Source organism: Exophiala bonariae (genome assembly GCF_035927105.1).
Source record: "Exophiala bonariae strain CCFEE 5792 chromosome Unknown scaffold_14, whole genome shotgun sequence".
NCBI classification, from domain to species: Eukaryota; Fungi; Ascomycota; class Eurotiomycetes; order Chaetothyriales; family Herpotrichiellaceae; genus Exophiala; species Exophiala bonariae.
Window position 1 is genome coordinate 830,151 of NW_027042489.1, and position 23,420 is coordinate 853,570.

The following is a 23,420-nucleotide window of genomic DNA, read 5'->3' on the forward strand; positions in this document are numbered from 1 at the left end:
GACATAACTTTAGAAACTAAGTAGTAGGACGGCGTATAATCTACAATCTGAATCCGCATGACTGTCAAGCTTTTGCCAATTCATGGGCAATGTTCTCTTGGCATAGTGACGAGTGCTGGATAGAGAACCAAGCCAACACTGAGGTTGGAAATAGATTAATTATTTCGTGCATTTCCCACCATCTGGCTCATTCACCGAGCTGCAATGCCATGTTACAATCTTCCATACATGTAATGGCTTCACCAATTATCTCGGCGCGTGGTGTGCAAAGTCGAGCTTGCGTCGATTTGTTAACTAGCCGGGTTGCGGTCAGAAATGCTCCCTTCCTTGACCGAGTCTTTGTTGATTGTTTCCGCTCAGTCTATCTCCCATCCAGTGCTTAGAGCAAGCCCTTACTCAATCGCTGTCACTCAATACAAAGGCATCATCTGCACTCGCTCCGGGCGCACTGCTCGCGGCCCGACTGGCTACTGCGTTGGTAGATGGACTTCGTCCATCATCGACGAATTCCTCTGGAGGAAGTGAGTAACTCCCGTTGCTGTGCGGTCGATTGTCTATGTCGAATCCGTCCTCTTCGTCTTCATAGAGATCATCGTCCTCTTCAAGTTCTTCCTCCTCATCTTCACCTTCGTCGTCATATTGGTAATCCCCTTCATCATATCCTCCCCTTCCTCGGGAATCCTCTTCATATTCCTCGGCAGACTCCTCATCAGCGTCCGCAAGAGCGTGGTGTGGATGATATTGGGGTTTTGGAGGTGCGGGTCGGTAAGACTCATGTTCTTCTTCTTCTTCATCTTCGCTGGCATCATAGGGTCGTTTCTTCGAGACCGCCTTCTGCGAGACGAAGTTTCTGTGCAAGGTCGCACTGCCACGAAGAGTTGGATCAATATCAAGATGATCGATAGATGCACTCCTCAGTGGGCTAGAAACTTGCTGGCTGGTCAATTCGCCGCTGTATTTTAAGGCACTGCGTTTGGACATTGCCACTCCAATAGGTACATAATCGGCATGTGAACGCAACGGCTTAAAGGCAAGTCCACGAGCACCTGTGGCGCGGATTCGTTGTTCTGTGCGGGATAAGGGAAGACCAGGTTGAGCTGGAGCAGGCAAGTACTCGTACCCATTGGCGCGAGCCAAGCCATTAGGTGATTTGTTAGGAGTTGAGTGGGCGGTGCGTGCACTCAGTTCCTCTTCGATTCTGCGCTCCACTTCTTGATCAATCTGCTTGTCAAGTTGCAACCTAGTATCCCTGAGCCAATTTGTTCCCGTTTCTAGTTCTTTGCGTTGAGCTCTAGCTCGCTCCAGAAGGTCATCGTCGTCATCCTGGACTGGTCGTTTGGTCTTAGTCTTTGGTTCATGATAGACTGGTTCAAGAGGCGAGGGAACTTGGAGTGAGGATTCAGAAACTGTCGGTGGTGGACTTGGGCTCGCCTGTGGTCTGAAGCTCCCTCCATAATACCGCGGACGTTTCAAGTTATCAATCTGACGTCGCTTCTCTTCAGCTTCTCTTTTTCTCTTCAATTCGACTTGGTTGTCGGTTAATGGGACCAGGGGTGTTTCTGGGTCAATACCAAGAGCCTTAAGTCTGAAATAATCAGTCTTAGTTGTATCAAGCTTTGGTCGGTCATCGTGACTCAGTCTGCCACTGGACATGGATTGACGCAAGCTATGATTACTGAAAGAGCGGCCCAGCAGTGAAGACTGAGAGAAGACTGATGGTGACCCAGCAGGAGGATATGCGCCGGGAACAGGCTTAGCATACCTCAAACTAGAGTTGGATGGTGCAGAGAGTGTACCAAGGGTCCTAGAACGTTTGTGACTTGGTGTTGATGGCCCGGGGTTGACGGCTCCGTTGGCGTCCATGGGATTATCGTGCGCAGACAGGCTCTTTCGTTTTTGCCCAGCAACCTTTTGCACGTTGTGAGTTGCTTCGTAAGTCTTCTTTCTGGCTGCAAGCATTTCTTTCACTTCTTGGTCCAACTCTGCTTTGTCTTGCATCTCACGCTGAACGCGTTTGGTTTCCTGAACAGCCGCCATGATGGCTTGTAGCTCTTCATCAGCTTTCTTTTGCTTGTCTTCGATTGCTCTGATGGTTTCAGAGAATTGCTGGCGGCGATTGTTTGCCCTACGACGGAGAATCTTGTTCCAGGTCAATGCTCTCCAGAGGTTGGCAAATTTGCGCTTCATAATACGCTCACGAATCGAAGCTATGGAGGTTATCAGTGAGGGTTGAGGACAGTGAAGGGCTAAAACTCACCAACAGCTGCACGATGAATATCACGATGGTGCTGATTGAAGACTGATTTGACAATTTCAGGTAGATTGTACTCAATGTACTGCTGTATGAGACCGTTTTGCTTTAGCAGTGCTACCCGAGCAAAGTCCTTCGTGAGTCGATCTCTTTCTTTTTGCGTGACGCTTGGATCTGGAGAAGTTGTTGGTTGAGGCTGGGGTGCAGAGAAGGTATTTCTAAGTGGTGATGGAGCCTTTGGCGTGGTGGACAAGGTGTTCAAAGATTTTTGTGTGATTGTTTTCTTGTCAGCTGGAGCAGTTGGGGTACTTATTGGTGGTTTCACTGAAGGGGAGTGAAATGTCTGTGATGAATGGTTTACACCAATACTCGGAGGAGCAGAAATCTGCGATTGTGCTTTGCTTGCTGTCGAGGTATCTTGAGTGGTGGATGGTGTCGATTGGGATGTGTTCTCAGCAAGAGTTGCTGGAGGTGGCGGCGAATGGGTAGAAAATTGAGGTAAGGATTGTGAGGAAACTGAAGGAAACTTGAAAGGTTGCGACCCTGAGACCGGCTCAGATGTTGCGGACTGATTATTGGAAGGAGGCTGTTGATACAGTACAGGTGGTTGGGTAGCTGGCAGATTTGAGGGAACAGACGAGTTTGATGAATCTGAGGGATTTGTGAAATTGAAGGTTGGAAACTTGAACTGAGTGCTGGTTGGTGGTGCGGCAGATGGGGTCGTAGATATTGTGGTTGAATCTGTCAAGGTATGTCATGGTCAATAACAACAATGGAGGTGAATATGAAGCTAGTGAAAATTGGATTGTGGAGAGTGAATAGAAGTGTTGACATGAGGTTGAATAGGGAGACAACAATCAGATTTGGGAACAACAAGACTTACCATCTGATAATTGCAGGCTGCCGGGAGGGAAGGGTGGGAAGGTGGGGTTTGATGAGTTAAAGGTGCCAGATGAGACTGTCACATTTGAAACTGTCGCTGCTGTCGTTTGTTCTTGTGCTCTGGGTGCAGGTGCAACTGAAGTTGTTGATGGTGGCTTCCCGAAATTGAAGCCTGAGGATGTATGTTGCTGTACTGGCCCCACTGCACTCGGCTCATTCTTCTTCGCGCCTCCGAATATTCCAAGACTGGTTGGTGAAGGCGTTGATGGTGTCTGTAACGGAGCCGACTGAGTAGATGAACCAAAGGCAAAGGGCTGGCTCACAGTTGGAGCAGTCGCACTAGTCGGCTGACCGAACGTCGAGAACGGTTTCCTCTCTTCAACCACCGGTTTGGCAAATACAGTCGAAGTGTTGTCTGGCATGCTTGCCGTTTGCGTAGTGGCACCTCCAAAGGTGGTAGAGCTCGAAGGAGGTGCGGTTATGCCAAATTTGGCAAAGTCAGTAGGCTGGCCGAAGCTCGATACCTTTTCAACAGGCGATGACGATGCTCCTGCCGGTTTGAAAATCGACGCACCAGGATTGAGGCCTGGGCCGAAGATTGACGGGGTGGAGGAGTCGCCAAATGACCTACCCTCCGGCACGAAGAGACTCTGCTCATCATTTTGAACCTCTGCCTGTTCGGCTTCCAGCTCATCATCAGCTTCAACCCAACCCTCTCGAATTGCTTGAGCCACAGATACGCCATTGATAACTGCTGTCAACGATCGGCGGTATCGCTTCTTCTCGACTATGTCATGCGAGAAGGATTGTTGTCGTGGAATGGAAGATTCTATCCTGCTATCAGAAACGACTTTCTCGGTATGTAAGGGTGGAAATACGCACGATCGAGGTTGGCATCGCCATTTGAGGTTGGATCTAGATATTCCGCATCGCCGTCCGTGGTGAAATCTAGCTCAAACGCACCACAGAAGTCTTTCGTCTCTTCTTCAGTGTCGAAGTGAAGATATGTTGTGAGATCCGAAAGGCTCCAGTCTCGAGATCTGGCCTGCTGACCTGCCGGTGCACTCTTTGCAGAATGCCATAACGCATCCAGTCCAGCAAATCTGATTGGGCCGAAATAGATTTCCGCAACACACGCCATGATGTAAGGCACCGCATTTGATGAAAGCACCTGCCAGAAGCTGCCCAAGTTGTTTTGTGCAATGGCAAATGTTTCCATCGGTCGTAACGGGCCCTGGTCAAAGAGGGTGTTGCCCGCAGCTTTATAGAGCTTCAATGCAGTTTTGACTCTTCGATCTTGCAAAAGAGCTTTCGGCCAGGATTGAACTCGATCCTCGAGGTCCGGGTTTTGCGATTGCATTTCAAAGATGATACAGTAAGCCCGGAACTCACCCTCGTTCGGAAAGTCGATATTTTGTCTGTGGTCATCATAATAGTATAGCAAGGAAAGAAGAGTGTTGTTCAACTGCTCTCGCTCCTGATGGGCATCAAAGTTCTCGCCTTCCCAGAGATTATCTGCATTAGCCAACTGGTGTAGAGAAAGAATGTGGAATCTGGCGATCCTTTCGTAGCATTCGACAGCGATCCGAACATCTTCCGGCCTGGAGACTTGCTGAATGGAGAAGTCGTTTCGAATGCCTCTTGTCCTGTCCCAGACATATTTGTGGACAGTCGCCAGCCGTTCATTTCCTCCAATGATGTTGTTGAGGAGATAGTCGAGTGTTCGGCGGAGAGTTTCCGGCGTCCGTATGTCTGAGGGAAGCTGCTCGTCGTATCCTGCAGCAGATCGTCGAAATCGCTTTACCATACGATCCTCCGAAGGCATGTCCTTGCCTGTGTCATCGTTATGGACCTAATCTCCATCAGCACTGTCCTGCCATTGACCCAAAACCCCAATCAGTATTTCGCACCTTTTCAGCTTTGTCAACCATATTCTGCACAATGCGTTCAACTCTTTCAAAGGGAGGGCACATGTCTGTACAGGTTCCAACTGGCGTAATGGCATTGTCGAGACTTGTCTTCTTATCAGGATCGGCGAGAAAACCATCGCGAATAGCTTGCGCGCGCTCTCCTTCTCGTTCTTGTTTGAGCTAGATGTAGAATTCGGGTGTTAGAGGCCTGTCATTCAATCCACATGGTCAGCGAGGCGCTCAGGAAGGGAAGACGTACGACGGTGAATCTGTCAATAGCAGCATTCATAAAGTCTCTCTGGTTTGATGGCGCAGGAGAGGACGTGCGCGAAGGAGTAGCCGACGGCGGTGTTTTGGTTTCGTTGAAAGCCTGGGAGACATAGCCGCGTCCGCGTCCACGCCCTCGCGTTTGAGTGGTTGTCGCAGGAAAGGAGCCTCGGTGTGCAGTGTTTGAACCACGTCCTGTTATTTCGTCAATGATTCCACTCTTCAGGAAAGCGCGCAGTCCAGCTCTCGTACCTCCTCCAGACGCGACTGTATTTCCAGTAGATCCTCTCTGCATGGTGCCAGCACGAAGCTTCTGCAAGAGTCCACCGCCAGTACTTGTTGCTGCTCCACCACGTCCCCTTCCTCGTCCACGTGGAGTCGCTGAAGGTGTCGCGCCTCCTCTGGAATTACCACGACCTCTGGTAGGCTGGAATGGAGTGGCTCGTCCCCCACCTCTGGTCGCGCTGCCACCACGTTGACCGCGGCTGGTCGGCGTAGACATTGGCTAGTGATGTGCTGTTCAACATTGGAGGATTGTCATTGCCGGAGTTAAGTTTTGTGTTGGGCAGACTTGACAAGGTCGAAGAGAAATCAGCGTAGCTGTGACAGTGATGCGATGATGAAAGTGTGTTGATATTTAGGATTCGTGACACAAGGGTTGAAGAATCGCAGTGGGCATGCAAGTGGAATTACTTTCAGTTCGTGATGCATGCGGCGTTTGCCTTTCAGTGACGGTCGCAGCCGCAGGCAAACGATCGACTGACTAAGCACGACGATCACATGATCACATGAATAATGAGTCCACTTTGTGACTGGGAGCGTAGAGTAAACACACCTTAAGGTTGTCATTATGTTCAATCTAGTACCACAGTAAGTTACTGAGTCTTCGTCTTCGTCTTTTAGCGCAAACCCGGTCCTGCAAACCGACAAGAAGGTCCCAACCGAACAGCTTCCACCCCTGACCAGTGATGCTTCTGCATTCTGTGCTCTGCAATTTAGACTTGAACTCATGAAAAATCAAACAACGCCTTGAAAACCTCTTTCCGAGAATGATCCATGCTTCCAGACTTCTGACTCCGCACTCCCCGCCATTACCCTCGCTTGCGGTGTATGATGGTCGTGAAATTGTGCAACAGTGAAAACATGGTCATTAATATTGTGTAGTCTTTCTTTAGTTTGGTGGCATTGGACCGGTCAAGGCCCATTTCTTCCAATGCGGATGATAAAGAATGCCGGATTCTGGAGGCATTATCTACCTCATCGTGGTCATAGCTGTTCGCTTGCGCAAAGTCGACAAATTTTTGGCCGAGATAACAAAAGATCGCTGAGCCGAACGAAAAGTTGAGCAAATCCATGACAGAGAACAACATCGAAATCTGGTGTAAATTGAGGGAGAATCATCACAACCTGAAAGGAGAAAAAAGGAGACTGCAAAGAGGGTAATGGGTGCTTTCCGAAATACCATTCGGACATCGCGCCCCAGGCTGTACCGAAGCGCCGGGTAATGCTGTCAAAGATGTAACATCGCCGATGAGTCGCAAATCTACATGTGATGGTAAGAACCAACAACATCCTTCGACTCCAGATCTTCTTCAGTGAGTGAAACCATTTGTAGCTGCGGCTCACTCATGACACGAACAGGTAATGTTCGACGGGATCCATGATTGACGACCTGATAGGGCGGAGATGGAGTCATCAAAGGCAGACTACAGCGTGGCATCCCAGCAACTGGTTCGGCTGATGATGTGTCGAAGTAATTGTGAGGTGGTAACTGTGCTTGCATTTGCATGTGTTGGTGTAGACCAAACATGCTGTGGGATGGGTTTGGTGACATGGCAGGGTCGAGCATTGCCAACCAGGGCTGATGATAATTCAAATCCTCCTGGACAGGCATACCGTGCGAGATTCCATGCATCATGTCATGTGACATCGCGTGATGATCAACAAGAACAACATCGTGGGCAGAAGCATCAAATGCACCTGGAGCCATTGGAATGGCGGCCGACAGTTGTTGGCTGATTCCATAATTCAGTTGATTGTGAAGTTGGACCGGTCGGAGCCCATTTTGAGGCTCTGCAACCATTGCATCTTGCATTGTGGCATCGATGTTACATTCGAACCTTCCCATCCCAAGAGCCATCTCGGGCGGGATGTCTTGTGGACTTCGAGGCATCGTCATAGAGGGATGTTGCCGGGTATTCCAGGAGGGTCGATCTCTTAGCCCCCCAATCACTGGCCGGGTTCGACCATTGACCGTTGCAGAAGAGGCATGAGGTCTACTGCGCGATGGGCGCTCATCCACACGGTGATCCTCGGCTGGTGAATGCAAAGTGGATGACGCTGGGGTGGACATTTGATCATCACCCACGTCTTCCGAGGGGGACTCGTCGCTTGCCGCCGGCAGACCATGGCCGGCAGTAGAGCCCAATTCCTTCTCAGAGTCAAGCTGTTGCGCACGTGTCAAGCGAAGTTTGATATTGGGCAGAAACAGAAGGGTGTCGCCATCTGTTGTGGTTAGACCAACTCTATTCTTCATGCAAGACACAACGACTTACCGATCTCGCCTGCTTCGAATTGCTCCACCATTTTCCGCGTTTCAATTACCTGCTGAACGGTCGTCCAGCAGGCTTCCCCCTTTGGTCCAGCAATTATTTCACCTCTTTTCTCCTCCAGACAGTCGATTAAACCCTGTGCTCTCACTTCATCCTGGTTGTCAGGATCTATAGGATTGAGTATGATTGCCTGAGGAGTGTGCATAACCAGGTGCACGAGCAGTTTTACTCTCTCTTCACGATGTTAGTTGCTCTTCTCATCTAAGCTGGCGGAAGTCTTACCATCTTTTGCAATGTGGTCTGGTTCTTTATGTTTGACATCTGTCATATTGAGCGATTAGCGATCTGCCTTCAAGCCGATAAACCGTGGCTAGGGCACGGCCCGCGAGCTGACAGAGGCATTGTGACTCACTCTTTGGCCAGTATGGGGGTCTTGTTCGGTTTGGATCTGCTATCTGATCGCGTGGCATCTGTCCATTATAAGGATGCGTGGATTGCTGGGTATTACAGTCAGTATAGTTCATCTTGAGATCCCAGGAGAGTAGCCCAAACCTTTTTCGGATGGATCTTCTTGATCCAAACCTTGGCAATGAGTCTGCAGACCACTTGTTGTATATCCACGAAAGCGTCCGTGAACCATTGTTCCAGTCGCGCCTGGTCATCAACCTGGATCTGAAGCATTTCATTCATAGACGGGCGCCTGGAACGTCGCTCACGAGGTTGGCGAACTGGAATCGTGACGGACGTGCCAGCACATGATGATTCAATCATAGTCCTTGATCTTTGTCGCTTCGCGGGACGTTGAGCCATGTAGCTTATGGAACCTTCGGAGAGGTTGCTACCCGATTCAGGCCCGTGAGTGGATTTCTTGGCTTGTGGTCGAACTTTGCTAGGTTGTTCGGTATCTAGCCTTGCCGCTTCAGATACGTTCCCTGATCTTGTCAGTGACTGGATGACAATCCTCAGGCAGTGCTTACTCACGGTCGGATACAGGATCACGGTCCTGTATGTATTCTTTGAAGGTTTCACGGGCATCCCCCATGATATTCCACTTGACTTGCTTCAAATTTGGTGAGGCCAGCACCTGAACCTCGCCCTTGTCATTGACAGCCATAAGAAGCACATCTTCGAGCTGTTCAATTAGCTTTTTGATCTTGTCCTATTGCTGTTAGAATGACAGGCTGAAGACATGGCCTTTTGTGGTACTTACTAAATTACTCTTCTTAGTTGTGCCATCCTTGGCCTTTGAGCCAGGGTTCAGTTCGGGCGTGACCCGTGGAGGACGTAGAGTCGTTTGTAGCGGCGACATATGAGCTGCCATCAAGGTCATTACGGAGTGACGTTGAGCTACTACAGTACGAGTATGGAGTATGAAGGATGGTTGCGGAATGGCCGTATCTTCAGTGGGGAAGTAGAAGGGCAAGGACGAATGGTAGTGGCACCGCTTCGCCTGAGCACTAGCTGAACAAGCACTGGTTCAATCGAGGGGGGCCACACTAGACTGAGCACTTGACAGCATTTAGCATGGGTATCTTTTTGGGAGTGGACAGTGAGCGCTGGGGATGGAAAGAGGGGCACTCGGGGCTGTAACTAGAACTTGGGTTTCAGAGGCAGGCGGAGGCTAGAGCGCCTGTGTATGAGATACGGGGAGTCAATCTTCCTGTGCTTGGGCTCCCATCCCTGAGGGTGTTAACTCTGCGTCGCTGCGGGTGCTTGAAATGCTGAAGCCAAGTTGCGGAGAGAGCGGCACAGCGGCCCCTAATAAAAAGCAACCTAGTGAGGAGGCTAGTTACCCCACTGGGCCACCATAAGGTTGCGGATGTCAATCATGCTTCCTAGCCGGCAAGCCAAAGCCAACCGCAAGAACGGCAGAGACGAAGCGTGCAGGACGGACATGCTGAGAGGGAAAAAATGAGATTGACCGACCTTGTCTGAAGACCACAGATGAGATGCCAGCAACGGGTTCTGCAGGATGAGTGCAGACCGCCTTGCAAGAAGCGAGTGCGTATGCAGTTTGTTGGAGAAAATCCCAGGATGTTTGGGAAGAGTGATTTCACGCTAGCCAGCCTCAAGATGCAGCACCACGCGCGCTGCGTGCCGGGACTCAAATAGCAAGGGTAAACCGCCAGGAAAGTACACAAAGCAAAAGACGATGCCGACCAGTGATGGACTGGATGATGTATCAGGGCCTAACTAGCCATGGGCACTGCCAAGACGGACTGGTTGAGCTTTGGATACCGAGGCCACAGTAAATAGGTGTTGAAGTCGTAGATAGTGTCGTCGTAGAGGCAATTTTTGTGTTGGCCGATATCTGGTGCTGGCATGGACAAGCACGGTGGACAGCGAACAGACTGGAGATGGGAAGAGAGTCCCTCAGCGACCGAACGAGGGGAGAAAAAACAAACAAAGATCAAATCGACCCAACCAAAATGTTGCTTAAGTGTGTGCTTCCTCTCCCGGTGGTCAAGCACTGTCGTTTGTGTGTTCAAGGTGTATGAGGCTGTCCGAACATTGGGAACGATGATCTTTACTGCAAAGCGGATAGTCCAAGAGCGATTGAGCTAGGGAGTAGTCAGCCCAAGCAGTGTAGGGCGGCCGGAGTCTGGAGAAGAATCGTGGAGCGAGGAGGATGATGAGGAGAAGAAAACTCCAGATGGCCTCAGGCGAGGTTGTATATGAAGTTGCCAATCGGGCGAAGCTGTTCTCCACGCCAATGATCTAGGAGATGATGGCGAAAGGCAGACGGGGTGGTGGCAGCGCGGGAGGCAGTTTGCCAATTAGGCTGTGGGTGGGAACCTCAACCTGAAGACTGAGACGAGGGGAACTACAGACAGACTCCACGAATTGCTAGGATGGACACGATGGATACTACCAGGTCCGTACGGATAGGACTCATGACACGACGGTTCGAGAGGACACTGCCTATTCTAGTCCCTTCAAGACACAAGGCACTCGCTGTCTCTCCCCATCGTTGCACCAGTCGACTTAGCCCCTCCCCTCCCTCTTTTGGTCCTGTCCGTTCATGGTGGTGTGCAAGTTTGATGGAAGTGGTGGCGGTGGCGGCAATATGCCGGTTCCTGGCTTGCCCTTGGTGGCTTGCACAGCAGCAACAGTTTAGTACGTGTGTAGATCATTCAAGACTCAAGAGGCATGCTCATGTGCGCAGGGGAGCTACGGGATACTCCACCTGACGGACGAGAGAGACAGCGCCCGAGTCATGGTCATGGTCATGGTCATGGAAGCCAATCTGGTATCCTAGAGGAAGGCGAACGACACCGACCAGACATGAATGACAAGACTCCCGTCTGGATCTGGAGTCGTTTGGGAGCTTGCTTACCAGGGGTGGGACGACCAAATCATCAAGATTGTGGCCCGGGGGAGACGGATAGCACTATCCGCCAGTGTAGCTACCCACGCTCAAAGTACCGATAGTCACTCCTTCAGACTAATGAGGCTGCGGCAACGAACCTGCCCATCGCGGGCTTGCACGCCCGCAACCAAAAGCAACTAATCTCAGGATTGTGACGCTTCATCGCTTCATCGGATCGGCTGTTTTGTGTGACTCTATCCCCCGGATTAGGGATAACCCTCCCAAGACTCTCACTCTCACCATGCTTCCGCGGGCCGCAATCTGCAACAACTTCCAGCTTACTGCAGTCGTAAAAAGCATTGCATCATGGCTGCACTAGCTAGCGCTCTGGGGTTTAGGTACTAACTAGTACCCGGTCTGCCTCGACCCTCCCGCGCATTCGCAGGCCCGGAACCCGGAAGGCGTTTAGCTCGTACAGCTAAGTCCCTTCAGAAGTCTGGGGAGGGGTTCGGGCGTCTCCAGAGGCGCGCTCCACACTGATATACTCGTGAACACACCAATATCACGGCCAGGTAAAATGCACGCTGGCATCAAAAACTGCGTTCAGGAAGCCAAAACGAGTCCGGACTAATCACCCTCAGTTTGCGAAGTACTTGGAACGAAGACACTCGTGCTACCTAACCCAACGCTGACAGGCAACTCGACTGGTGACACCAGAAAGCACACATACTGCTTCAAGTTGCTGTTCTCATGTTGCCCATCACTGAATCCTTGTGGGCGGCTATTCGACCCGTCCCATCATCGGTGTAAGCCAATCCCAGCACCATCCAAACTGTAAAGCAGACACCTGATATCTTAGTCTGCAGTCTGCAATCTGCAATCTGAAAGTCCTTCCCTTCCGTCCATGCGTGTCACCAGGCAAGTAGGACGAGAGACGAAAAAGCGCACGGTTGCAAGGGTCACGGTCCCCTGAGCTACCTATGTAAGTACATATTTTTCACAAGCCCACTGGTTGGATGGCCACCACCATCCAAGGTGTCAAGATCCCCACGAGGGTTCAAGCCGGCACCAAGCCTCCCCCTGTTGTAGCTAAAGTTCGCTTGGGCGATTCCCTGCCCTCCAAACTGTCACCGACCTAGACCGATCCGAGTTTTTCTTTACACCTTAACTCTGCTTCCCGGCAGTGGCAGCGGGGCTGAACCTTCAAGTTCCTGGCATCCCCCTTGCTTCGTGAATGCGAATGGAAAGCTCTGTGCATCGCCATGCAAATCAAAGGTGGAACCATGCTTGGCTGGAGCACCTGGGGTCAAAAGAAGAAGCCGGACTCAGCTGAGATCGAGATGCAAGTCGCAAACTCGTGAAGTAATGAGTTCTGGACAGGCACGAAGGACCGGCCTGCGCCTAACTACCTACCTTGCGCATGCATTTACCCTCCCTTGCCACTAACTAGCTAGTTTACTTCTGTAGGTATTTTTGGTGAGCCTCTCACGTCCGACATCTCTGCTGCATCGTCTAGAGTGTGGGTGAGTGTGTCGGCAAAGGCGAACTACCGAAGATGTTGAGCATGGAAGAAATTTCCAGGGCACACACACACGTCCTCGTAGACACACAATCCACCTCTCTCCTCATCTACCTCTCCCCCATCACAGACCATGACCGACCAACTGGCCGCTTCGACAGAACACGAAAAGGGCATACGGTAGGAAAGAGGCGTCGCCAGCCAGCCCGGCCCTGCCCTACCGCGGCCGCACTGGCATGCCACACAGCATAGCAGATAGCATGTCCCTCCTTTTTCAGGTTGGGAAGATGCTGTGTTCCAGGTCGCACCACCCCCTTCAACAAAAACCTCACTTCCAGTCAGTCAGTCAGTCAGTCAGTGATTTCCCCCCTTTCATCCCCGTCTTCCGCGCTGTCTTGTACCATGTCCGCGTCCCCTCCCCTCCCCAACAACCCGTGAAAAATCCTTTTGCTCGGTGAGAGATCGTGACCGTGAAACACAATGTGCACCAAGGAAGCTATGCGGAGACTGCAACAGCCTGCTAGTTCACTGACGGCGGACGATCCCTCGTAACCTCCTCCTACTCGTAGTTAGGCAAGCTGAACGGACCGACCATGAGATTTGCCAGGGGGAAGTTGAGTGGCATTTGTGGGGAAGCAGGAGTGGTTTTTCTTTCTCGAGTCCGTTCAAATTTCACGCCTGTTGTTAGCCCTTTTCACGGTTTTTGGGTGAGGGATTCATGCCTGGCTGTATTTGCAGTAGCAGCAAGCAACCACTAGCCAGACGGACCCTGTTCTATCTACATGACTACCCAGTAACATCCCGAAGTAGATATGGGTTTGGACTAGTGGAGGAACGACCGTTTTCGAATACTTTCTGACTGGCCCGTTCTTCTTCTATCTCCCTCCCATCTGTACGGGCCACCCATTCTGGGAACACATGCGCCAGCTGAGCACATGCCCTCCACAACCCAACTCCAAACTAAGACTCAATCGCTGTTGCTTGACACGGCTGATTTTGGTTGAGAAGCTATTGACAATGATTTGAGATATGCCTACGTTTTCGTGTTGGTGGTGTAACAGTCCGCTAGACTTGAGTGATTAGCTACCTGAGTAATGCGGAACAAGTACAAGACAAATATTTACGAAAATGCCTGTTGAAAATGTATCCTTGCCCACCAATTTTGGACTGCGAGCCTTTGTTTGACACCTGCCATACAAGCTATCTAGACCAATGAGCTCGATTCGAAATTACAAGCCCTCATGCTTGAAGTGGCTGCCATGAGACTGCCCATTAGACACATGCGCAATTTGAGAGCTTCCGTTGCCACAAAGATCGTAACAGTCTGACCAAAAAGAGTTGTCCTTGCTGTAGAGGTTGCACAGAACAGGTCAACTAAGCATGCAACGAGCCGATTCACTTGCACAGCTTGGACTCCCTATTGGCTGGGCAAAAATGTGACACTGATTGCGCATGCTGTGCCTCGCCTAGGAGTCTTGGGCTTCTTTGTGGATCTAACGGAGGTCCTTGGTTTTTGCTTCTTGGTGATCCCATGCACCATCTTCTTGTAAATCGTCAATACGAGAACAGAAATGAAGATGGTGGTGTCGAGTACTCCCTGTCCCGGACGGATGCTCCGCTCTGGTCAGCTGTCGTACGCTCAGATCTGGTAATCTCAATGACAGTGCCAGACTCGTTACCAGTAACTTGGATACGCTAACGTTAGCTGGTGTTGGCATTTTTTTGCTTTTGCCTCCCGTCCGCGTTAGTGTTGATTTGTGACAGCGGAACCGTTGCCAAAATTGTCCAGCAAACCAGCCTCACGAACAAGCTCGTAGAATAAACCTCGCTTCTTGATCAATTCCTCAGGTGTGTCATACTCAGCCACCTTTCCTTGCTGGAGAACAACAATACGATCGGAGTCGAGAATGGTGTTGATTCGGTGCGCGATGGTGATGATCGTCCGATTGTCGAAAATAGTACTGCGTAGCGTGGCTTGGAGGAGTGCATCAGTTTCGACGTCTACAGCAGCAGTAGCCTCGTCCAGGACAAGGATGTTGCTGGGTGTTAACAGCGCTCGTGCCAAAGATACAAGCTGCCGTTGACCCTGGCTCAAGTTGGAACCTAAATTGAACGCAGCCAAGATTAGCGCAAAGAAGGTAGACGGCAACGTTGAAGGGTTCGACAAAAGCCATCACTTACCTGCTTCGTGTATCGGGGCATCCAATTGGCCGGGCATACCCGAAACATGATCCTTCAACCGTGCATGCTCAAGTACACTCCACAACTCTGTGTCATCGTGAACATGGCGGGGATCTAGATTATCTCGGATCGTGCCTTCGAATAGTGCGGCATCTTGCGGGATAATCGCGAGCCGTCTTCGGAGGTCCAACAGTCCAATAGTCGAGGTATTCAGCCCGTCAATGCTATGAATCTGAATTAGCAAGGGTTTTTCCTTGAGGAAAGCATCCAAATGATGGTCGTAAAAATGCGTCCTTGGTTCGTACCTTATGTGGCCAGAGGTCGGTTCGATAATCCGGAAGAGTGCCATGGTTAGACTGCTCTTCCCCGCTCCAGTTCGACCCACCACTCCAATCTTCTCCCTAGGTTTGATATTGAGAGAGATGTTTTTCAATACGGGGTCCAGACCTTCACGATATCTCGTCGAATAGTCTTTGATACTAATCTGGCCGTGTGCTGGCCAACCAATGCTGGGCCGGCTTTTGAAAATCACATCAGGCGCTTCGCTGGTCAAGTTGGCATATTCAAGCACGCGTTCGACCGAGACGATGTTGGTTTCAACCTCGACTGTCTGGCGAACGATCCAATTCAAGGATTGAGTGATTTGCAAAGCATATGACATCTAAAAGATCAGTTCGTGGCTGGCCTTCTAGGGGGACTGCGAGCAAAAGCTTACCGAAAGACCCACCATCCCTGGTGACAGCTTCCTCCCGGTCGTAACAGCGATAATGGCGAGTGTGGCGGCAGCAAGGATGATGACCGAACCAATGAACTCCAGGCGAACTGCCAGCCATCTATTGGCGCTTACCGAAGGGAAGTACGCTCTAAGATTAGCGTCCATACGCCACTCATTTTCCATGGTGAAGCGCGCTTGCTGGCGATAGGCCCGAATAGTTGAGACGCCACCCAAAGACTCCTGAAAGTGGGCATAGATGGGGCTGCGGCTAACGCTGTCTAGTCGTTTCAATTCTCGTGAAGTTCGAAGGTAGTACTTTTGATAAACAATGTAGACCAGGCCGAGGGGGATAACAAGAACAAGGAAAGCGGGGGTCGTCACTGCTATCACACCAATGGTGAAAGCCGCCCTGCCAGTATTGACGAAAAGCTAGTTGTATGAGTTCAGAGGTCATCTTCATACTAGGTTCCATGACTCACCATATTGAAAGTACGGGCAATGACTTCATCCACTCGATAGATATCACTATTTCAAATCGCTTAGAGCAAACCCTTGTTAACAGAAAGGTGACTTATTACCTAGAAAATCGGTTGAGGATGCGGCCGATTGGGGTAGTTTCAAAGAAACTCATCGGAGAGCGGAAAATGGCGTATGCCATCCTGTCATGTAACTTTCTGGATGCCTGTAGAAAACAAAGGTGAGCCAGAGATCGGGTCATTTTCCGGGATTAGCATACCTCGATGGAACAAAAGATCCAGAGAAGGAGAGTCTGTTGATGTCAGCACCATTGTCACACGTGCACAGCAGACACTGACCTGGATCACGACAAGTAACGCAGCACCAATTCCGAACGCAAAGTAAATACCAATATACTTGCCCACATGTGGGTTGGCACCAGTGGCTTCATTCATCTCTGACCATCGTTTGAGCCAAAAGCTGCCGCCAATCTGAGCACTTTGAGCGGACAGCAGCGCAATGAAATATATCCCCACAGCAATAAGATTACTCTCCTTAGCGTATGTCGTGTAGACGGACCATTTCACCTTTCCTTGCTCAGATGTTTCCTTGTTCTGCTTGGTTTTGAGTCCAGTTTCCTCATCTGTTGTTCGGCCCATGGGGCCACGAAAACTCGCAGTAGAAGCTCGCCGAAGTGTGTTGAAGCTAGTTTTCCTGGCCGTCGAAGGTCCCAGTGGTCCAGCCCGGATTGGTGCAAGGCCGCCTATCTCTTGGCGTGATTCTTCTGCCTCTTCCGGATCCAATTCATCCTGGAAGCCGCTTGCCACCGCAGTTGTAGATTCATCGGATTCCATACCTTCAATGCTTGGACTTCTTTCGCCGTCCGACTCTTGACCATCGTCGTTAGTTGTGGACTTGATGAGGTTAGCAATTTCTCCCCTCATTGCCATGAGCTGCTGATAGGTGCCTTTTTCATGAATGGTCTCATTTCTAATGAGATACATATAATCAGCCTCTTTGAGTACATTAATGGCATTTGTCGCCAAAATTCTTGCCTTTCCCGCCAAGAGCCCGTCGGGACCTAGCACGTTGTTGATCAAATGTCTGCCAACGTGCTGGTCAACCGCGGAGAGTACATCATCAAGCAGGTATATGTCTGCTCTTGCGTATACGGCCCTGGCTAGACCAACTCGAGCTTTTTGACCTCCAGAAAGAGATATTCCCCGTTCTCCGACTTCGGTCTGATCCCCGTCAGGTAGTTGGCGGAAGTCATCAACCAGAGCACATGCATTCACGGTCTGGTTGTAGAAATGTGGGTCCCATCTGTGACCGAAGACAATGTTCTCTTTCACACTGGCATTCATTACCCATGGTGTTTGTGCAGCATATGCTATGCGTCCTCGAACGACAACTTCTCCATTAATCTTCCACAGATCACCTAAGAGTGATTGAAGTAGCGATGATTTGCCTGCACCGACACGTCCGACGATGCATGTCAGTTCTCCTTTGTTGGCATTGAAGTTGATATTTTGTAGAACGTTCTTGTCTTGTTCCTTATCCCAAGTGAAGGTTGCATCCTTGATGTTGACAGATGATTCTCCATTCTGCTTCGGTGGTTCATCGATCTGTCGAACAGAGTCGTCCTGGAGCTCATCGGCGGTGAAGAACGAGGTTAAGCGGCCCACAGCTACTGTTGCCTCGATGATACTCGTTATAACCATGGGTAAAACCGTCAGCGGAAAGGTCAACAAATTGAACAGCGTCAATGCAGGAAACACAAGATCTGTCGTAAGTGGCTTATCATTGATCAAGACGAAGACAGCAAAAGTCGAGCAGGAGACGAAGAATGGCGTCGAAGACCAGGTGAATGTAGCAAAGGACTGCGCTGCCCCAATCTTGCGCAGGTTGTTCAACTCCAAGTCATTACGCACATGGCTCAATTTCTCCATGAACGCTGAGCCCCATGCATAGAGTTTAATGCTCTTCATGTTGTTCAGGATTTCTGTCATGAGTCTAGAACGACGGTCTTTGTACTTCATTTGAGCAAGCTGGAGCTTCTTCATAAACCTGGCGATGAACCCATTGATTGGAATCATGATAATCATTGCAGCAACACCTGCAAAGCACGAGACACCAACCAATTGATAGAGCGAGAGCATGCACAGGGTGATTTGGAACGGGGCTGACCATAGCTGCTGACCCCATTGCGCAAGGTCTGCCAGTCGTTGCTGGTCTACACTCATATAAGTCACGATATCGCCTGTTGATTTTTTTGCTCGGGACTCATTCGAGAGTTTCAACGACTTGGAATAGATCATTGCCGTTAATGATGATTTAACCCTCATACCTGTTTCAAAGGCGCGTTGAAAGTACTGATGGAGGGCGGCCGTCTGAGCGATTGAAGTGGCAAACATGGCCAATCCGATGACAACTCCACGTATGGCTGGTTGGCGTTCATGTCCTTCCCCATATGAATCGACAAATGTGATTAAGAGCCGTAGAAGCTGTGGCTGGACAAAAGCCAATGTGTCACTAAGGGTTTTGATCATGGCTCCTCGCAAGTAAGGTCCACCAAAAGACCGTGCGAGAGCAATCCATAGGTTTGGTTTCTTCTTTTCCAATTCAAGGTCCCAAGCCTCTTGTAGTAATTGTCCTGTAACCTTTGTTGAATCCCTGTGGCGTAGATTCCAGAGGTCGTCTTGAGTCAAATAATTACTGTAACCAAATTTCATTAAAGGTGTCATCCAAGCAAAAGTCAGAATGGAGAAGATGTCGGCATATTCAATAGGACATTCATCGTCCGCACCCAAGGCGTCATAAACGCTCTGCTTCTTTGGAATGAAGTATTCGAGTATGAACTCCAAAATGGCGAGAGCAAGGCTGACATTGAATGTGACGAAATAGGGTAAGCGACCCTCGTAGGCCTTTCTTGCCACCAGCGACCGTAGTTTCACGGCATATGCCAGAACGAAAAACACCCAGTAAAACAAGACAACACCATTTGGGTTCCTTGACCGCCAATGCTCATGGTACTGTACAGCGAATATGACGAATAGAGAGGCGATTATAGCGATGGATGTGTAGAACCTGATATCTTTGAACCATAACGACGGTAATTGTTCGATCTGGAGTGCAGCTTGGAGGATGGTGGTGGCGATTATGGCGGCAATGAGTGATCTGGATGGAAAGTAATTAGCAGTGAGACTGATAGCCCAGGAGCTTTGGCAGTACAAGGATTTCATACAATTTAGTATAAAAGTGCCAGTTTTTAGGGACCTCTTGTGCAGTTCTTTTCCAGAATAGATACCAGAGCGCGCCAGCACCGAAGAGCACGCCCCAACCAGCGACTCCTATGATCCAGACATCAAGGAAGCAAGGTGTGAAATCCCATCTTATATCGCTCACAGGGCCCCAGCCCTCTGCATCACCACACAAGGGTTCTCGATGAAGGATATGAGTACGTGAAACGGGTTGTAAGTTGAGCGAATCAGGTCGGACGGCGGTCAAGACCGACTGCAAGGCATCTGAACCCCTCATCTATTAGGTACCTAGGGACAGCGACAGATCATGCGAGGGACGATAGATGGGAAGACGGTGTAGAGGTAAGAAGAGAGCAAGAACAGGGCGAGGTGCTGTGTATTAGTTGCAGCTTCAAGATTTCAGGATGGAGAATTTGTGAAAACCGCAGGCAAGAGCGAACCACGACGCAACAATATTGTTACTAACGACTTCACCGAGTCATCGTCGACTAATTGAGGAGCAGAAATGGGGTAGCTGCAGATCGGCTGTTCGGATTTAAGCCAAACCGTGACCAAGCTTTTTCAGTCTCATCCTCGGCGGGGAAGAATGTTCCACCGCGTGGGATCACGTGTCTTTGAGAGCGACCCACTGCCGGACCAATTCACAAGCCCAAAATCCCGACCCCCAACGCGTTCGCAAGGACTTCGCCTATGGTGATTTCACAGAGGAACAGTCGTATGCACTATCCACAACCGGTCAGCAACTACAGGGAGATACAGAGACTCGAGCATCAGGCTTTCCACTTGGTCACCAGTTTTGTGTCCGAATCTCTTCAGCCTACCAGGCAGCAGGCCAGCATTGTGACCTCGTGGTTCATCCTACAGCTGTTGTGCACATATCATGGGTCGCTTAGCTAACGTTCGAAGTCTCAGCCTCACACTGCTCGGGAGCGCTAGAGCATTTGTGCATCGTCAGACCCTGCATGAGATAAGGGCACCGCAAAACACTTCCCCAAGAAATGGATGGGGGAGAGAGATAGGGTCTGGGCCCAACAATGCTCGTCCATAGAGTTCTCAGTCCACATCAGTCGCAATTCTTGTGGTCCCTCGACACGGATTGCGTTGTAGTGGGATTTGGTCCTCGCATCCTTCACGGCGATTATTCATTTAGACGATACCGGCATTAGGCCGCTATTTAGCGCCCCAAGTCGCCAGACCGACTTGTCTACCCCTGGTTGGCTGATATCGAGTAGCATGCATCTTCGCTTCAAGGATGACTTTTCCTAGAACGACTGGTCGATGGGTTCCGGCATCTTCCTTACCGCCAGTTTGTGCGACTCCTAAGCCTCACTATTGATTATCGTGGGGATAGGGTCCGGAGTACCAGGGTCTTAGATCCAACTATCCTGTCTCACACGCATGGCAAGCTCGGATTGGGGCTCAAAATCACTCTCCTAAGCCTTGCGCAGCGGTCGTGCGTCCACGTTACGAGGAAAGTCCCATGCTGTGTTGAGGGCACTAAGTACGGGGTATATCTTATTTCAAAGGATATGGCCCCCTCTCCACACCTCCTCTCCCTCAGCCTCTCTGGCGAAAAGTCACTGGCAAAGAAGGTCCGTGTTGCAAAGCGTTTATGTTGCGATAAGGACCCTGGTTGGAAGAACCCTGGAGAACCCTGGGCCCTGATACCTATAAAGGACATCTTCAGACCAGTCACTCTTACTAGATTGCCTCGGTGACCTTGTGGAAAAGAGAAGTGTTCAGATCGCTGCGACTGCGATCTTTCTCTTTAGTTGACAATCAATCCAAGAGATACAGTGTGTAGTCCTGTTTCGACATGATGGAACGAGATCGCCCTCAATTAATCCCCGGAACAGAAGAAAAAGATGTGCAGAGTGACGTCGAAAGCTTTGACGATCAGGTGAAGCCCAGGGGAAAGGAGTCAGCAGTCTGTGCCAATGACCTTGTGATTGGAAATGGACAGACGATCAAATTGGTGTTGGAGCCTGAAAAGGCCGGCAAGGACTCAAAGGGAAAAGAGAAGAAGACTCCCCATCCACAACAGAAGATGAAAAAGTTCTGGAAGAATTTCGACCCTGAACATGTTGGAAAGGTGACTCGAATTTTACCAGAACGGATTACTGATAAAAGTCTCTTACGGACCAAATTGGAAGGAGAGACCGCTCATCGAGCAGCCATGTCATACGAGATTGCAAGAGACAACTGCATCCGGGACGTCAAACGCATCATTCGGGAATGTCGAGACTCAAACCAAAAGTACACCGATCCCCACTGGGACATTGAGCGAGATCTCAAGGCTACGAGAAGAAGAGACTGCTTGGACGGCCTTGTTGTTAGGAACGGCGATGGGCGTGACCCAGCAGACACGAAACGAATCACGGTGAGCACATTTTCGGATTTTCCATATTTCTTTAGCTGATGTCTACGAGGACGTCTTTGAGGCGCCACAGTTTTATATCGGTAAACCATCATTTGATGATGTTCTCCAAGGCTCTGTTGGGTAGGATCTGCACCTATACGTTTGTCCACTCACTGCTCACCAAGTTTAACAGGGATTGCTGGTTCGTCGCTGCTCTTTCCGCTTTGAGCTGCAACCCAAAGTTCATTGAGCGTATTTGTGTACACCAGGATCAACTAGTTGGTGTTTACGGGTTTGTTTTCCATCGGGGTATGATCAATCCGTCTGAAATAAGTGGACGACACTAATATCAGTGGGCGGTGACCAGATGGCGAGTGGCATCAATGTATCATCGATGACAAAGTCTACCTCCGGGCGCCCGCATACGATGAAAGTGGAGATATTGTCCTCAGCAGATATGGTATTGATCGTGAAAACCAAGAGGAGCACTATTCGGAGCTGTTTCAGCGAGGATCTCAAGCTTTGTATTTTGCGAAATGCCGAGATCAGAACGAGACCTGGGTACCCTTACTTGAGAAGTGAGTCAATCGATCAAGTTTTTCCTCGAGCGCGGGCTTCAATGGCTAACAGCATCAATTAGAGCCTACGCAAAGGCACATGGAGACTATTCAGCTCTGGATGGCGGGCAGTCCGGGTAAGTTTCTAGCCAATCTTATAGTGAAGAGACCGAGGCAAGAAGTGCAAATGCAAGAAACGACACTTTCCCCTTAATCCTCCATTGCGTAATGGGTCTAACCTTCAGTTATAGTGAAGCCATTGAGGATCTTACTGGAGGCGTGACTACGGAAATATACACAACCAATATCCTCGATCCAGAGCGATTCTGGACACACGAACTGTCGCGGAATGGTAAAGATTTCGTGTTCAGTTGTGCTGACGCTCGTTGGAGGGAATGGCGACCGTACAGCTCGGCCAACGAAACGGTACGAGAGAAAAGACGTGCCGGAATCGTCAGTCGTCATGCGTACTCAGTCCTGGATACCTACGAGGGCCACGGACAACGCCTTGTCAAGATCCGTAACCCCTGGGGAAAGAAAGAATGGAATGGCCCATGGTCTGATGGCTCGAAAGAGTGGAATGCCGACTGGTTGACCAGGCTAAACCATCAATTTGGAGATGACGGCATTTTCTGGATGACTTACAAAGACATGCTGACCAAATACAAGTATATTGACCGCACGAGGATCTTCGGGTCCGAGTGGCATGTCGTACAGCAGTGGATGACGGTGCAAGTGCCATGGAGTACTCTCGACTACCAGATCAACCACTTCTCCATTGACGTACCAGAGGACACAGAGGCGGTCATTGTTCTTTCACAACTCGACGAGCGCTATTTCAGAGGCTTGGAAGGAAAGTACAGCTTTACCCTTCAATTTCGAGTGCAGAAAGAGGATGAAGATGAAGATGAGTACATCGCACGAAGCAAGGCAAACTTCGAGCTCGAACGGTCTGTAAATGTCGAAGTTCTACTTCAAAAAGGCACCTACACCGTACTCGTCAAGGTAGAAGCCAGCCGCAATGGAGGCGACGACGTCGAAACAGTGATACGAGACAACATAAGCCGACGCGATAAGATCACGCAGATCGGCAAACTATACGATCTAGCTCACCAGAAGGGCCAACTACCAGGTTCTTCTCGATCGGCGAACACCTCATCCTCGACCTCGTCGTCCAATTCGTCCTCAGGCTCAGGCATAG

The 23,420-nt window shown here is 50.1% G+C and overlaps 3 protein-coding genes across 3 annotated transcripts; all 3 read right to left on the reverse strand.

Annotated features, from left to right (window-relative positions):
• Positions 1-396: 396 nt before the first annotated feature.
• Positions 397-5,812, reverse strand: LTR84_002939 (uncharacterized protein; the record flags this gene model as incomplete). Its single annotated transcript, XM_064846539.1, has 6 exons — positions 397-2,207; positions 2,258-2,992; positions 3,135-3,962; positions 4,016-4,985; positions 5,044-5,223; positions 5,303-5,812. The coding sequence occupies 6 exons, from the start codon at positions 5,810-5,812 to the stop codon at positions 397-399; spliced, it is 5,034 nt and encodes a 1,677-aa protein (XP_064706149.1).
• Positions 5,813-6,853: 1,041 nt separating this feature from the next.
• LTR84_002940 (uncharacterized protein) lies at positions 6,854-9,192 on the reverse strand (the record flags this gene model as incomplete). Its single annotated transcript, XM_064846540.1, has 7 exons — positions 6,854-7,815; positions 7,866-8,096; positions 8,145-8,183; positions 8,275-8,359; positions 8,415-8,794; positions 8,844-9,021; positions 9,073-9,192. The coding sequence occupies 7 exons, from the start codon at positions 9,190-9,192 to the stop codon at positions 6,854-6,856; spliced, it is 1,995 nt and encodes a 664-aa protein (XP_064706150.1).
• A 5,672-nt stretch (positions 9,193-14,864) lies between these two features.
• Positions 14,865-19,580, reverse strand: LTR84_002941 (uncharacterized protein; the record flags this gene model as incomplete). The annotated part of the gene is made up of 7 exons (XM_064846541.1): positions 14,865-15,533; positions 15,588-16,016; positions 16,067-16,112; positions 16,166-16,269; positions 16,324-16,356; positions 16,403-19,220; positions 19,288-19,580. 7 exons carry the CDS (start codon positions 19,578-19,580, stop codon positions 14,865-14,867), a joined length of 4,392 nt encoding a protein of 1,463 aa, XP_064706151.1.
• Positions 19,581-23,420: the final 3,840 nt, after the last annotated feature.